This window comes from Aricia agestis, chromosome Z, assembly GCF_905147365.1.
Source record: "Aricia agestis chromosome Z, ilAriAges1.1, whole genome shotgun sequence".
Taxonomy (NCBI): Eukaryota; Metazoa; Arthropoda; class Insecta; order Lepidoptera; family Lycaenidae; genus Aricia; species Aricia agestis.
Genome location: NC_056428.1, coordinates 21,457,896 through 21,474,902, shown reverse-complemented (window position 1 = coordinate 21,474,902; position 17,007 = coordinate 21,457,896). Strand labels below are relative to the sequence as shown.

The following is a 17,007-nucleotide window of genomic DNA, read 5'->3' as shown; positions in this document are numbered from 1 at the left end:
GTGGACATAGCTATTGAATGTCTAGACTCGCATTCATTAAATGACACCATAAAATTGAATATCTAAAGGACAACTCGTCAAGACATTGACTGTGATCTTTAACGTCTTGAATAAAAGTCATATCAGTACAAGTTAGTCACAAGTACGAGGGCTGCTATTTATGTATCCGGAATTAAAAAAAGAAACAAACATATATCATTTAATATGGTTTTATTGCTTTTCAAAATATTCGCCGCGATGATCGACACACTTTTGCATACGCTGGAACCAATTTTCATAGCACTTTTTCCATTCTGATTGAGGTATCTCCAAAACGTGCATTTTGAACGCATCAACAGCCTCTTCGCGGCTCGAAAAACGTTGACCACGTAATTTGTTCTTCGCGTATGGAAATAAAAAGAAATCGTTAGGTGCCAAATCAGGGCTGTACGGCGGATGACCAGTCAATTCGATCTTTTGACCCTCCAAAAACTGAGTTGTTTCAGCTGAGGTGTGACAGCTAGCATTGTCGTGATGTAATATGATTCTGCGTTGTCGGTTGTCCTTTCTTATTTCTTCAAAGACTTCTGGTAAACAAATGGTCGTATACCATTCAGAATTAACCGTTTTACGATTCTCTAATGGCACTGTAGCCACATGTCCATTAATTCCAAAAAAACAGGCGACCATTTGCTTCAAAGTACTTTTTGCACGAGTAACTTTTGTTGGTTTCGGCTCATCTTGGAACACCCACACCGTTGACTGTTGTTTAGTTTCGGGGTCATATGCATAGATCCAAGATTCATCACCTGTGTAGATATTATAAACGGCTTTTGACGTACCACGGTTGTATTTTTTTATCATTTTTTTGCACCAATCGACACGAGCCCGTTTTTAATCGATTGTCAAGTTGTGCGGAATCCAACGCGAACATATTTTTTTTACAGCCAAATGTTCGTGTAATATCTTATGTATGCTCGTCATACTTATGCCTAAGGACGCCTCTATCTCGCGATATGTAACATGACGATCACGCATTATTAGTTCCCGCACAGCATCTATATTTTGTGGGACAACAGTTGTTTTTGGGCGACCTTCTTTATTTTCATCCGTGAGCATAGACCGCCCACGATTAAACTCACTGTACCAGTGATAAACAGTGGTTTTTGATGGTGCTTCATCTCCAAAAGTTGCGGTGAGTTGAATAAAGCACTGTTGTTGATTTAGCCCACGCCGAAAATCGTAGTAAATCATTGCACGAAAATGTTCACGCGTTAAATCCATGGCAAATGAAGACACGCAATTTTCAAAATGACGCCACAATGGAAAAATAATTGACAGTCACATGAAACAAAATGTATTCTTCAACCAAAGAGTTCTATTTTCAAATGTTGTAATTACTTTTTAAATATTGTTCTTGTAAGTGGCCAGTTCCGGATACATAAATAGCAGCCCTCGTACCTGAAGTCGATGGGATGTTCTAACTCTTTTTATGTAGCCGATGGCGGCATAAAAACACATAAAGCACTTTAAAGTAAATTTTTAAAATCGAAAAAATATCAACAATATGTTACAAATTTTTAACTATGATTGTTCAATAAACGTCGACCGAGTCGTTCAATTGAATGGTGTCATTCAAATGAATGCGCTAGTCATTTAATCGAATCGCAACTTAAGCCAGATGACTGCGTCATATACATGGACTTAGGTTATTTACTAGTTGACGTCCGCAACTCCGTTGCGCCAAAATTCGTTTATGTCACGAGAACGGTACATTTTTGCGGAATAAGTGTGGTGGTAATTTACTAATTGGTACTTTAAAATATTTGCAGAACAAACATCAATCAGGAAACAACTTTAGCGGAAAAAACACCTAATTGGAAAACAGACTTTTATAACTTTTGTTTACTCAAACCTTTCCTCCACCTATCCACAGGAAACCTACATTTTTAATAAGAACACAATATTAGATGATACTTACTCAAAGTATAGCAGAGTCGGGAAGCCAGTGATATTATACACTTTCCTTATGAACGAGTTGCCAGATTTGGCAACGTCGATCGCTGCCAACTGTGCCTCACCCTGTTTAAAATTATTGTATTAAATAACCTATCCATTTAATATAAGATACTTAAGTAAGTACATTAAAAATTAAGAAACCTGAAAAAAAAATCAACTTGTCAAATTCTGCAGCAGCGAAAACTATTAGTAAGAACCTACGGTAAGAACATAATATTATCAACTTTCAAACAAAAAAAACCGGCCAAGTGCGAGTTGATCACAATCACAAAAATGCATCTAATTAATGCATCTAATAATTTTCACGAATTTTTCATTTATTGCCATAACCGTGCATTGAACTAAGTTAATATTTTAACACATTGTATAAAATTCTTTCATTGAGAGAACGACCTAGCGGATTTTTTAAATGTTGTATATTTATCGAGTTATTGAGAAAAAACTAATTTGGCGGTGAATCCGCGTCGTTCTCTTTCACCTGGCATCTGAAATACGGGCGTGAGTGTGAAGAGAGAAGGGCAATGTTTGATTTTTGGGGTTAGTCACCCTCTTAACTGATCACCAGAAATAGTAACATTTCACAAACAATAATAGTAAACGATCACCAAAATACAGACCACCATTTTAATGTAAAATGATAACCAAAGATTTAACACCTCGCTATGCTATTTATGTAAAGTGACTCCAAATAAATCAATGTAAAACCAAAAATAGTAAATGATCACCAAAATTATACTAGCATTTTAATGTAAAATGTTCACCAAAGATTTTACATCTTGCTATCCTATTTATGCAAAATGAATCCAAATAAATCATTGTTAAACCAAAAGTAGTAAACAATCACCAAAATTAGTAAATGATCACCTACATCATACTAGCATTTTAATCTAAAATTATAACCAAAGTATTTTTATTTTGCTATCATATTAAAGAAAAATAAACCAAAAAAATATTGCTAACCGAAAAGTAATTTATACTATATAATATTATAAATTCGAAAGTATCTCTGTCTGTCTGTCTGTCTCGCTTTCACGCCAAAACTACCGAACCGATTGTAATGAAATTTTGTATACAGATAGTCTAAAGCCTGAGAAAGGACATAGGCTACTTTTTTACTGGAAAAAAGCGTTGTAAGGGGGTGAAAATGCGTAAATTTGTTCAAATTAAGTTAGTTCTAAAAAAATCATAATAGATGGCGCCGTGCGTCTCCTACATCGCGCTAACGCTTGGCCAAAAGTCTTTCTATAAGAGGTGGTATTATCATGTATTTGGCTTTCGAGTTTTTTCGATTTTTATTTCTATTTTACGTTATATTTTAATAACTCAGTACTTTATCTACGCAGTGACGTAACCTTAAACCTATCAATGATAAATAGTTTATGGGTAAAATTGTGTGATTGGGGGGCTAAATAAGCTTAAAAATTTGGCATAAAATATAAAGTTTTATTTAAAAAATTTGAAATATTATGTGCACACTGCACAGCTGTTTAGATTTAAGGGGTACCAGGGTTTTTTTTTTTATAAAAGCTTTTGACACCAATTTTGTTGACATCGCGCGCTATAAACTGAAGTCCACGCGGACGAAGTCGCGGGCAACAGCTAGTAAATAATGAAAACCAAATTTGAACTACATTTTAATGAGAAACAAAAGAATTATATATCGTTATTTGACTATAATCGTAAATAAATAATAATAATATAATAATGATAACGGGACTAAGTAGGGTAGGGGTAGGTGTCCGTCTGTTAACTCTTCAGGTCCAAACTGCTGAATATAATATAATATGGAGTATGCCTATATTTTTTGTCAATCGTAGTGATTTATTTGGACAGAAATATCGCATTGATTTGCTCGCTTTGATGATCATTTACTATATTTGGTGATCATATACAATATTTGGTGATCATTTACTATATTTAGTGATCATTTACTATATTTGGTGATCATTTATTTGGTGATCATATACTATTCTTGGTGATCATTTACTATATTTCGTGATCATTTACTATATTTGGCGTTCAATTACAATTTGAATTATAGCCGTGACTAAAATAGCTGGTAGTATTGCAAAGAAAAAGTATAGCCGTGACTAAAATAGCTGGTAGTATTGCAATTTTAGACTTTCTTTTTTTGGTGGTAAATATCTTTTTTTGGTAAACAAGTTTAGGGTATCAGTGCATATTTTAGAGGTATATTTGTTCTCTTTTCTTTCCATAGATAAAAAATGTTTAAAATATTGAATAAGTTGTAAACTTTTCAATGTAAGTCTGCAACTTCTATAAAAACATAAAATTACCTTCAAATCTGCTGCAGCCGCTACATAGTCAGGCTTCATAGATTTGCAGTATCCACACCATGGGGCATAGAACATAATCAATGCCTTCTTGTTTGTTGCTGCTCCCTTCTTCAAAAACTTTGTCAAAGCCTACAAAACAAAACTAAGTAATAAACTACAAAAGCTTTTACATCATAAATTAGTAGCTGACCCGGCAAAAGTTGTTTTGCCATAGATGTAAATTATTTCTAATATTAATATAAAAAGTAGATAAAACCCTATTTCCAGGCCTACAAATGTACTATCAGAGAAGTTGATTCCTAGGCAGATGGGGGACCTACATAGTTTGGTCGCATTAAGTCAAACCCATCCGAGCAATCACAGCTAACATTGAATTGACATAAGCTGACCACATGACGTAGGTCCGTCAACTGCCTAGGAATCAATTTCCAACTTTACATACAAAATTTCACTAAAATTGGTTTAGCCATTTTGGAGGAGTTCGCGCACAAACAATGTAACACGAGAGTTTAAATATTAGATGTAAAACAATAATATTCGCACAGAGCAGAATTTTAACCTATCAACACCCAAGTGGCACCCAGGTGCCGCATAACAATTGAATATCTATTGTGTCTGCGATTCCCACGATCAAGGTTTTAAATCAACAGCATTATATGAATTTCGCTTGCCTTCGTAAAATCGAAATTTGCTGTTTTGTTTGGTACTACTAATATATATTCTGTGGTTTTGTTAACAAAAAAGTATTTTTTTTGTCAAGTAATTTATGTCAAATCAGTAGTTTGATTTTTACTAGATGTTATCAAGTCATTACTAGATATTATCACAATAGACATAACTACCAGTAGTTCGACTGCAAAGAAACGGAGAGGTTTCAATATCTGTCAAATTCGTCGGGTTTCACTAGGATTATGAACGGAATATGCCTCGCGTTGGCTGATATAATTTATTTTCAATATTTAAAATAAAGATTTCAAAATTGGATTCTGACAATTTTAATTGCATGTGCCAAAACACAAACAACAATATGACCAAAGAGGAACATGTCCAGCGAATATGTCATCTATATATTAATACGTGAGTCAAAAACGTTGTATCCCTTTTGACGAAAAATGGGAAAACATAGGTGAATTAAATTTTGCACAGTTATAGTTTATATAGTGAAGGAGTGCATCGAGCTAATATTATTTTGAAATTATGCTTTTATCATAAATCTTTTAACAAATAAAACATTACATACACTACAACACACACACTAGGAAAAATGACAGATTTTAAAACCAATACATACGATTATTTATGGTTGAAGTCTGTTGACAACAAGGTGACAAATTGAAAATGGATTATAGCTTTTTTTTTATAATCTTAGATACTATTAGACAATGCTTACACGGCCAGTCTGAGATCAGCGGAGTCCCAGAGCTAAGAGTTGAAAAAAAAGGGCGATCTCTAGTAGTTTTAAATTCGTAGGTAACAAGTTAACAACCCTAGTGACGATTTTCGTCATAATACGTCAAATTTAAAAACTTCAACATCAGTTTTAAGTCGGCATACTTTATAATTCTGTCTACTCTGATATTATTATGAGTCTCTGTAGATATTATGTCACCTTAATTATTATGTTTTGACAGATAAACAAATCAACAGAGCAACAGACAGACAGATGAACAAAGTTATGCTTCGATAAAATGGAATCGCTATTTTCATGTAGGTTTTATATTGATTTGTTACAGTTCATTGTAAGAAATTTTACAGCATTTTAACATTCATTATAAACATTATTTAAAATTGATTATGAATGCCACCTTTATGATGTTTTAATCATTTATTTAGCACAGCTTTATTAAATATTATTAAAACAGTTAAAATCTTATTACCTAAGGTACATAATAAGTATTATACACAATTTTATATTTTTGTATATTCTAAATAGTTGCAGCTGCATTTTTTTTTAACTTTTTCATTACTTACTTAAAAGCAATATCTAATAGTATAGAATCTAATAATATCTAATAATATAGAAAAAAAAAATTACATTCTTTTTATATCTCAGAAGAATATCTCAGACATTACTCACATAATATAAGCATAAAGGAAAATGAAATTATAAGAAGAACCAGTAGGAAGGAACCTTTTGTATCACCTAAGCAAATTTGCAGGCAATCATAAGAATAAATTTACTCACCGGTCCATCGGCTAAGTGGAATATATCAGCAGCACTTGGATCTTCGTCCCATGGAAGATCACCAGTGGGATCTCGGAGGAAGTTAGTCATGGCACTGACTGTCAATCCCCGGTCGTAGTCCTTGTGATACTCTCCATCTTTGTAATGTTTGATGTAGAAAGGCTTGTCGGAGACTTTGAACTTTTTGCATAGTTTCTTCGCATCACTATAAAAATGTTTCTTTGAGTACTATGATAATAGTTATGAGTGTAGAAAAAGTGTTCTGTCAGTTTATATAATAATTAACATATCTGTGTATAGCAGTATGATTATTTTAAGCTATTGCATAGCTTTTATTGTGGGCTTTGACTGTGGCGACCAAAAAAAGAAATTCCGTGACAAAAATAAACCTAACACCCCCATTCCGAACGGTCCGGCGTTGGCATTCTTCGTCTTCAGTACGGTGTTAATGTGCATGCGACTAGTTGTATGTGAATTATAACTGCACAAGTTGATAAAAAATGCTATGTTATAGCTTTACAGTAGTCCCCGAGTCCCATACGTATTTTATTTTTTGGCTGTTTTGCACTTTTTATAAGCCTTTTGTTTGAATGTTCATCATTGACTACCCTCATTGAAAATTTTCCTCAATCAGTTAAAGCTTTTAGGTGGAATGATACTTGCTAAGACTAGATAAAAACGCTATAATTGGGTTTATTTTTAATATGAAAAATACAATTACACACCTTCCATTACAATCTATGATAACGAGGGTAGCGTGACCTCTAACATTATCCGCCGCCTCTCGAAAAACATCTGCAGTCGACTGAGAAGACTTTAAATTATTAACAAAAAGCACCAAAACGTTAGTTTTAGTCCGTAGAAGCTTTTTGAACTCCTTAACGTCATCGATATCGGAGATAACAGAGGTTTTCTGCTTCTTCACTTGTACGGACAATTCTATACTTAATACGAAAAGCAGGAGTATCTGAAAGCAAATAAGTCAGTTATAATCGTAAATAGGTCATAACTCATAAAATCATACTCATGGAAGCCGTGGGAAGGTACACGTATCCAAAAATGGTATCAAATTCATACTTTCCAAAACTCTTGGCGCCACATGTTTTTATCGCCTACTCGTAAAGTACGCCTATACAAAAACTTAAAAGAACTCTGCGCAGACTTAGCACTAATATATTCGAGTTTATAATGATATTTTAAACAATGGAAGACGTTTATTTCCAGATATCGGCAAGCGAGATTTCTACAAATTTATAAAAACTGAAATCGGCAAGTTTGACATTTATATTTTTTTTATTTCTCTTGCTTACAGACCACAGCCTCGTACGAGCACGAGTATATAATCATAGACATAATATATACTGTCGTAAAGACCACCTGACAACTCGAAAATGCGTGACCATTTTTGATCTGTCAATGTGTGCGTGTGCTAGTGATGTATATTTTACTATCGATAGTATAGTATTTTGCTATCGATAGTATAGTCCGTTCGAGTTATTTTACCTGAGTTTCTATAAGAAATAAATAATATGCAACTTTGATAGATTTGTATTTCAAATTAGGTATCATAAATTTTAATTGGCAAAAAAAGGTGACGATTGAAAAGTAGATACACATTTTCTTTTGGAATGATTTTTCAATCGTCGGATATGTTATGGCATGAGGTCCTTATAGGGGTAAATAATTTACACTTAACACATTATAAAGTTACTTATTTATTACTCAGGTAAAATCTATCTGGTAAATCAGTCCTTACATTGAAAGTAAACGTTGAAAGTAAACAACACACATAGTATATTATATTTTATTCTTAAATTAAATACATATTATAAAATATCATAATATTTTATTACAATTATTTTGAACCGACTTCCAAACAGGAGGAGTCTAGACGTTCGCCTGTGGATATATTTTTATGTATGTTCAACGATTACTCCACCGTTTATGAACCGATTTTCAAATTTTTTCTTTTGCTATACATTGTATTGTTCCGAGTAGGTATCATGTTCACAAAAGTGGTGGTCTGGTGATGGAAACAATGAGAAATCGAAGTGAATCCTTGATATTCAAATGGGAACATATTATGGTCCCAGAAAACGTTCAAAATCTTTCAATTAATAAATTTAAAAAAGTAGTCAAAGAACGTTTTGTGCCAAAGCCAAAATGATTTCATAATTGATGGCACATCTTGGGAGTAGAATGCTGAATGACTGCTTGCAAGGCTACTTCTACATGACTTACAATTATTATGTATCTATCTATGTTTACATTGTATAATTTTTAGTTACAACATTGTAAATTTTGTTTTAAAAGATTATTTTTTTTCTCACTTTTTTTGGTAAAAAGTGAGCGTGCGAGTTTCTTACGCCGGTTCTTCTCGTCGACTTAGTTACCGAACCGGTGGTAGGCACTATGTATTCGGAAAATATATTTTATTTTAGATTTGTTCAGAAATAAAGCAATTTTGATTTTGATTTTTTAAAACACCAACTGTAAGTATAGAAAACGTTAAGGACAGCTAAAATGAGTAAAATTATTATTTTTAAACAAAAAATTAAAACCGACTTCCAAGGCAATGACAATAGTAATATTATACTTAAATGAACTAAAAAGTATTAAATAATTCTTATTCTGTTCTCAGTATTAATTCTGTTCTCAATCTTCATTATTTTGCAATCGGTACCAGCTAACCTAATCGCCAGTTCTCTGACAGAATAGGTATAACAGCAACTTATATACTTAGGACTGGCACCGACTTCAAAATTATGAAGATTGAGTACAGATTAAGGATTATTTAATACTTTTTAGTTCATATAAGTATAATCTTAAATGAACTAAAAATAATTAACTGCTTATAATTGCTTATTTTTAATAATTGCTTCAGTAACAAGTGCAACAGTATGTCAAACTTACTGGCACAAATAAAGTTGGGATAGCTCCTTTAACCAAAATAGTATTTATTCTAATTTTTCTTTAAAAATTTTCAATGAAATGTTTGCCTACATATTGTTGAATTTTTCTTGGGATTCCAACCAACACGCCCAATTAATTTCAGCCATTTTCCTCTTATTAGAGGAATCTGTAAAACAAATGATTATGATATATAAATATAAACCTTCCTCTAGTTTTAGAGTCACTCTATATTATAGTAGTTATATTATATTAGCTATATTATACTATACTATATTATATTAGTTAAAATAAGATAATATGTCCTTTTTAGTCCGGCCGCATATTTTCCGAACTTCTGATCACAAAAATTCGAACGCCCCGCCCCGCTCATACATTTTGACACGTCAAAAATTTTTTTAGTATGATGGGTCTACAACAAAATGTATGAACAGAGTGCGTTCCGCCAGGCGTCCGAATTTTTCTGATCAGAAATTTCGGATAATGTGCGGCCGGGCTTAAGGTGATAAAATATATAAAGGTAAATGATTTTAATTTTAGATTTATGTTATTGTAAAATATCGATAAGCATATCGATAAATTTGATTCAAGCACTAGCGTATATGTAAGAAATTTTGATGAAAAATTTTTCTTCAAAATTTGTGTAATATAGGAACAATAGTACCTTTAGTTACGCAAAATATGAAAGCAAAAGGGAGGATTCACAATATTTTATTTGAAATAGAGAACTAAAGACCAGAATATAGCAAAAATAAACACATCGTAGCAATTAGGACATGAAGATTAATTACGGGTGAAATGTATATTTTTCAGGATTATTCCTATGATTTACACTGCAATCACTCACAGCACAAGTTATTATTGTTATATATAATAGTATTTGTTGAAAATAACATACGATTTAAATAATAAATTGCAAATACCGAAAGGGCATAAAAACGATTGACGACTTTTGACGACCTGTCAAATAAAAGTTGTTACAATTTTCATTAGACTGCCTCTCTCTTTTCATCTTGTTATAATTCCATAAAGGATTTTCTTCTCTCTCGCACTCTTTGTTGGTCTTTAGCATTATATTATGTCTATGTATATAATAATTTATTTTAATATTAGGTTTCATAATTTATTAGTAAGATTTTAGGTCTTTGGGATTTTCATTTTAATAAACTTGTTCAATAATATACTTAAATAAAGTTAATATTTTTTGTGCGCGAGTCCGACTCGCACTAGGCCGATTTTTAACATAATTTAAAATAGGGCCTGAGAATCTTAGGGTACACAGGTGGCACAGCAGCTGCAGTCAAAGCAAAGAAAATTTGCTCTGTCTACGGTCTGAAATGATGTGAAACCCAATGATATTCTACTAATACAGATATATTACGTCCCGTAGTTACGTCCATACTATTTTCCGGCTTAAATCTCTTCCGAACAATTTTCAAATTCAAAATTGCAAACATTGATAAATTTGACAGATAAGTGAAACAAAAGATACGAAAAACCATTTACATAAAAGAGACAGTTCTATTTTTAAACGTCGAATCGTATCGCTGTCTCTTTCTTCGCCTGAGCTATGACGAAAATTCGATTTTTTCCAGATTTTTCAAAAAAATAATTGAAAATGTAAATAATTAAGGTATTTATTGCAATCAAGATAATATTATGTGGTTAGAGATTCCATGTGTTTTGTTTACTTTCGAGTCATAATTGGTATATTTTCGAGACGCGGCACGTTCGTGACTGCGCTCGATGCAGACTAAATAACAGACGGCCCAATTGGGCCGTATTTGAATCTTCACAACGCGCGCGGTAGTAACTTAATATCTGCTTTGAGTTTTTCATCATTGCTGAAACCCATAAACTTATAAATTATAATGCATAGACCAACAAAGAGTGCGAGAGAAAAGAAAATCCTTTATGGAATTATAACAAGATGAAAAGAGAGAGGTAGTGTAATGTGAACTGTGACCACTTTTATTTGACAGGTCGTCAAAACTCGGCACCCGTTTTTATGCCCTTTCGGTATTTGCAATTTATTATTTAAATCGTTTGTTATTAATTTTCAACAAATACTAATAAATATAACAATAATAACTTGTTCTGTGAGCGATTGCAGTGTAAATCATAGGAATAATCCTGAAAAATATACATTTCACAGGTAATTAATCTTCGATGTTTATTTTTGCTAATATTCTGTCTTTAGTTCTCAATTTAAAATAAAATATTGTTAATCCTCCCTTTTCCCTCCCTTCCATATTTTGCGTAACTAAAGGTACTATTGTAATAAACAATTTTTGAAGAAAAAAATTTCATCAAAATTATGTACCTACATATACGCTAGTGCTTGAATAAAATTTATCGATATGCCTATCGGTATTTAACAATAACATAAAATGAGTCTAACAATGAAATGGGAGTGTAAAAGTATTATAATATGTATTTAATTTAAGAATAAATAATATACTACAACTATGTTGTTGTTTAGTTTCAACATTATATTTGCTCGAGCTTTTGCCCGCGGCTTCGCTTGCGTTAAGAAGTATTATTATGTACAAACTTTCATCCCCTATTTGAACCCCTTGGGGTTGGAATTTATCAAAATCCTTTCTTAGCGGATGCCTACGTTATAACATCTACCTGCATGCCAAATTTCAGCCCGATCCGTCCAGTGGTTTGGGCTGTGCGTTGATAGATCTCTATGTCAATCAGTCAGTCACCTTTGAGTTTTACATAATTATATAGAAGAATAAGATTTCTATTAATGTAAGGGCTGATTTGTCAGATAGCTCTTACCTGAGTAATAAATAAGTACCTAACTTTATAATGTTTATATTATTTACCCTTATAAGAACTTCATGTCATAACATATCCGATGATTGAAAAATCACCCCAAAGATTTTTCATTCGTCACCTTTATTCTGCCAAATAAAATATATGTTAACTAATTTGAAATACAAAATCTGTCAACGTTGCATTATTTTTTTTCTCATAGAAACTCAGGTATAGCGCTTATTCCATTAGGAATTTTACTGAAACCGTACATTTTCCCATAAAAAATAGCTTATGTCCCTACTCCCTTCACTTGGTTTACTCTTTATCTGTGCTTAATATTGCCATAAAAATTGCTTCAGTATTTGGTAATCTATACTAATATTATAAAGAGGTAAACTTTGTTTGTTTGTTTAATTGTAATGAAAAAACTACCTACTGGACCGATTTTAAAAATTCTTTTACCATTCGCAAGCTACATTATTTACGAGTAACATAGGCTACTTTTTATTTCGGAGAATATGGGGTTCCGTAAGATATTTTAGTTTTTCGGAAACAACCAGAAAATTTACTAATTTTGCGTACGCTGCCTAAACTATAAAAGATAGAACTATACAATGTTCTAAGTAAATGTAGATCTTATAAATATTTACAAAAATGTCCGCGACACAATATATCTATCTATGTCAAGTGAGACACAAAAACCGTTTTTTTATTTAAAATCTTGATTTTTTTGGACTACATTTAAACGCATTTATTTTACTCATGCTAATTATCCTTATCAAAATAAATAATTTCATCACTTAGAACAGTTTATGTAGATTATATTTGCTCTTTGAATGATTAAAATTGGACGTTTGGTTTAGAAGTTATGGCGAAATTAAAATATTGCGATTTACGTCCGTTTCGAAGAGGGCGCTACCAATGCCACAGAATAGATAATAGTACAAGTACCAATGCAGGGGTGCGCATTGTACACATTGAAAAATAAAAAGGTCTACAGAAATAGTTTTACCATTAATCCTCAATATTTTATACAATTTGCATGATAATCAAAGCTTGTCGCGTGATCTATACTATATACTATATACTATATACTATATACTATAATATTATAAATGCGAAAGTATCTCTGTCTGTCTGTCTGTCTCACTTTCACGCCAAAAATACTGAACCGATTGCAATCAAATTTTGTACACAGTTATTCTAGAGTTTGAGAAAGGACATAGGCTACATTTTGATGTGGGAAAATATCTTATTGCCATGAAAATATCGATGAAAATTAATTCGCATTGCGCGTGGCCAGCGCTCATCCCGGGGGTCCTGGGTTGGAGTCCCGCAGGCGGAACAAAAAGTTGTCAATGTTCCTGGGTCTTGGATGTGCATTAAAATAATATTTCAAAAATCTTAAATATATTTTATGTATAATATTATAAAAAATCCAGAAATATATCGATGAACATTTTAGTTCTAATACGATTCAACAGATGGCTTTTTATTTTTTACTTCATTGTAACACAGAACTAATCATACTTATTAGTTATTATGTTTTTGTTTATAGTTTTTAATACGTTAGAATATTATGTTTAATAATATTATCACTTGGTATAATAATAATCAATCTATCTTATTTTATAGAACTCCTACTGCATTTCTAAGGAGTTCGAGTGTACCGTGTTGGCCTATATTCCATCCAGAAAATATATCAATGCAATCAACATTTTAATACTAATATATGAAAACAGAGGGCGTTTTATTTTTTACTTCATTATTGTAACAGAACTAATCATACCTACTTTATTATATATTATTGTTTTTATTCATAACTAGCTGTTGCCCGCGACTTCGTCCGCGTGGACTTTAGTTTATAGCGCGCGGTGTCAACAAAATTTGTGTCAAAAGCTTTTATAAAAAAACCCTGGTACCCCTTAAATCAATACAGCTGTGCGGTGTGCACACAATAAGTACTTCATTTTTTTTTATATTAAACTTTATATTTTATGCCAAATTTTAAAGCTTATTTAGCCCCCCAATTACACAACTTTACCCATAAACTATTTATCATTGATAGGTTTAGCCCCAATTTCACCAACGTCTGTTAGTGTTAACAGCTTGTTAAAATGTCCTGTCTTCTCTTTCATTCATATGAAAAACGAAACAGCTAACGTGACACTAATTCGAGCATTAACTTTAACAGTCGTTGGTGAAATTTGGTCTTAAGGTTATGTCACTGCCTGCACAGATAAAGTACTGAGTCGCGGGCAACAGCTAGTACATAATATACGGGCAGTAATTATTAATGAATATAAATCAAAACTGCTAAATCAATTTTAATTATTTTTTCAGTGGCTATATATTTTATACTCGTGCGAAGCCGGGGCGGGTCGCTAGTAAATGAATAATTATTCTCTTTGCTGTCAATAATTGTCAACAAAATGTCAAAATGCAGTCCTGCAACCACATTCACGCTCCTGCTTTCTACACGACAGTCTGCCACGCAGGACGCGAAGCCACTTACGGCCGTTCCCAATATTTGATCTATCTCTGGTTTTGCCCTACTAGAGATAGGAATAGCTCACAATTGACATAAAATATATGTCTCTAATGTCTAATTTGAGCTATTCCTATCTCCTATCTCTAGTAGGGCAAAACCAGAGATAGATCAAATATTGGGAACGGCCGTTAGTGACTCACGGTCCTTTGCAGCGGATTGCAACTTGCAACTTGCAAGTGATGGGCGGAGCTTGCACACAGGTCGCGTCCTGCTCGGTGTTGCAGTCCGCCGTGCTGCAACACCGAGCAGGACCTGCAACACCATTCACTATCCTGCATAAGCCGGCGGACTGCACGCAATGAATAAAAGGGCCCATTCACTGCAGAACTGCCGTGCAGTCCTGCCGTGAATGGGCCTTTTAAGGAAACATGCAGCACGGCGGCCTGCCAGGCATGGACCCCACTGACCTCCATTATAGTACTTGTATAATGGAGATCAGTGATGGGCCCTTTTAGATTGATTTGAAAGGTGACACTACGATGTTGCCACTTTTAAAACAAATATCCTTGATCATTGTATAAATTTTTATCAGGTACCGTATTTTGCATGTTTCACACACAAAATAAGCCGCTAAAGCAGTGGTCCCCAACCTTTTTTTCATGCGGGCCAAAACATGTTTTGGGCCGGGCGCGCACTAGCGGCCATCGAGAATCGAGATAGATACCTTAGTATGAAACCGCCATAGACGACGCTCACCTGGCCGCAACGCGACCAGTGGCCACACCATACTTTCGATGGCCGTCGCGACCTGGCCGCTGCGGCTTGGCCGCTAGTGCACGCCCGGGGTCTTGGTGTCTCGGGCCGCAACAAAAACTCATAAAATATAATATCCGAATAGTTCATACGGCATACCCCTTTATTATTAATTATTAAAGTACAAAATATATAATTAATGATTTTGTGAGAATTTTATATTGATTACGAGCAAAAAAGGCCAAAAAAATCACGTTTCTTGTATGTGACCGTAACTACTTATTAACTTTATTTTGTTTTTAGTATATTTTGTTGTTATAGCGACAGACAAAGAAGTCTGTAATACGATCCCGTTTTTACCCTTTGGGTACGGAATCCTAAAAATACACGACAAGGTTTAAAAGCCCAGCCAAGTGCGAGTTGGACTCTCCCATGAAGAAGCAGCAATGAGGTTTATTTTTATGAAATTAAACGGGTTTTGATTTATTTTTGTTTCAGTTGATTTAATGAAAGATAATATTTTAAGGTTTACCATTTATGACGTTTAAAAAAAACTACTAGATAGATTTCGTTCAAACCAATTTTCGTTGGTAGTTTTTATAGTAATGTACCTACATCATATATTTTTTTTAGAATTATCATGCCCCTACTTTAGAAGTTAGAGGGGACACATTTTACCACTTTGGAAGAGTCTCTCTCGCAAACTATTCAGGTTGGAAAAAAATGATATTAGAAACCTCAATATGATTTTCGAAAACCTATCCATAGATACCCCACACGTATAGGTTAAATAAAAAAAAAAGTTTTTTTGTTTCAGTTGTACCATGGAGATCCCTAAAATTTTTAATAATTTTTCCATTTTTGTATCAAAATCTTAATGCGATTCACAGACTACATCTACTAACCAATTTTCAATAATATAGCTCTTATAGTTTCGGAGAAAAGTAGCTGTGACATACTGACGGACAGACACGACAGACAGACATGACGAATCTACAAGGCTTAGATGAGTGATTGGTCTCGCGCGTGCGCTACGACCGCGCGCGAGACCAATCATTTATCTAAGCTATAAGGGTTCCTTTTTTTGCCATTTGGCTACGGAACCCTAAAAAAAGGCGAATTAATGCATAATAATATTTATGTTGTGAATTATGTGTAAGTTTGAAATTCTGGAACTCGTTATTTTGATTACATAATACCTACCCGTATAATATGAAAGCTTCCTTTCTTGTAACATAGGTTTTTGAATAAAAAAATGTATATTTTTTTCAACTTTAATACTTTACATACTGATTCACAACATTTATATGATCCAGCAATATACTGCAGTCAGTATTTAAGATTACAATGAAGACAACATCAATATCATCAACACTGAGATTAACATTTCCATTAATACATTTTAATGATTACAACAAACACTGAACACTTATAGATATCATTGAAAATTAAACAATATAAATAATAATTATTGACAAATAATCATACTCACTACTTTTAGCAAAATATAATCAAGTAATACTTAAAAGTGTAAAACTAAATGCAAGTAATTAATACAAAAAATTCAGAAATAAAATTGTTAATTGTCTATAAATTATTATCAA

The 17,007-nt window shown here is 33.0% G+C and overlaps 1 protein-coding gene across 1 annotated transcript in view; it reads right to left on the bottom strand.

Moving 5' to 3' along the window:
* The window catches only part of LOC121739096 (protein disulfide-isomerase A5), a 37,552-nt gene extending 29,892 nt beyond the window's left edge, over positions 1-7,660 (bottom strand). The window contains exons 1-5 of the mRNA XM_042131419.1: positions 7,558-7,660; positions 7,206-7,447; positions 6,481-6,685; positions 4,296-4,424; positions 1,961-2,061 (exon numbers count right to left, since the gene is read on the bottom strand). Coding sequence (XP_041987353.1) covers positions 1,961-2,061; positions 4,296-4,424; positions 6,481-6,685; positions 7,206-7,447; positions 7,558-7,581 — 701 coding nt within the window. The 5' untranslated portion in view covers positions 7,582-7,660. The remainder of the gene's footprint in view (positions 1-1,960; positions 2,062-4,295; positions 4,425-6,480; positions 6,686-7,205; positions 7,448-7,557) is intronic.
* Positions 7,661-17,007: the final 9,347 nt, after the last annotated feature.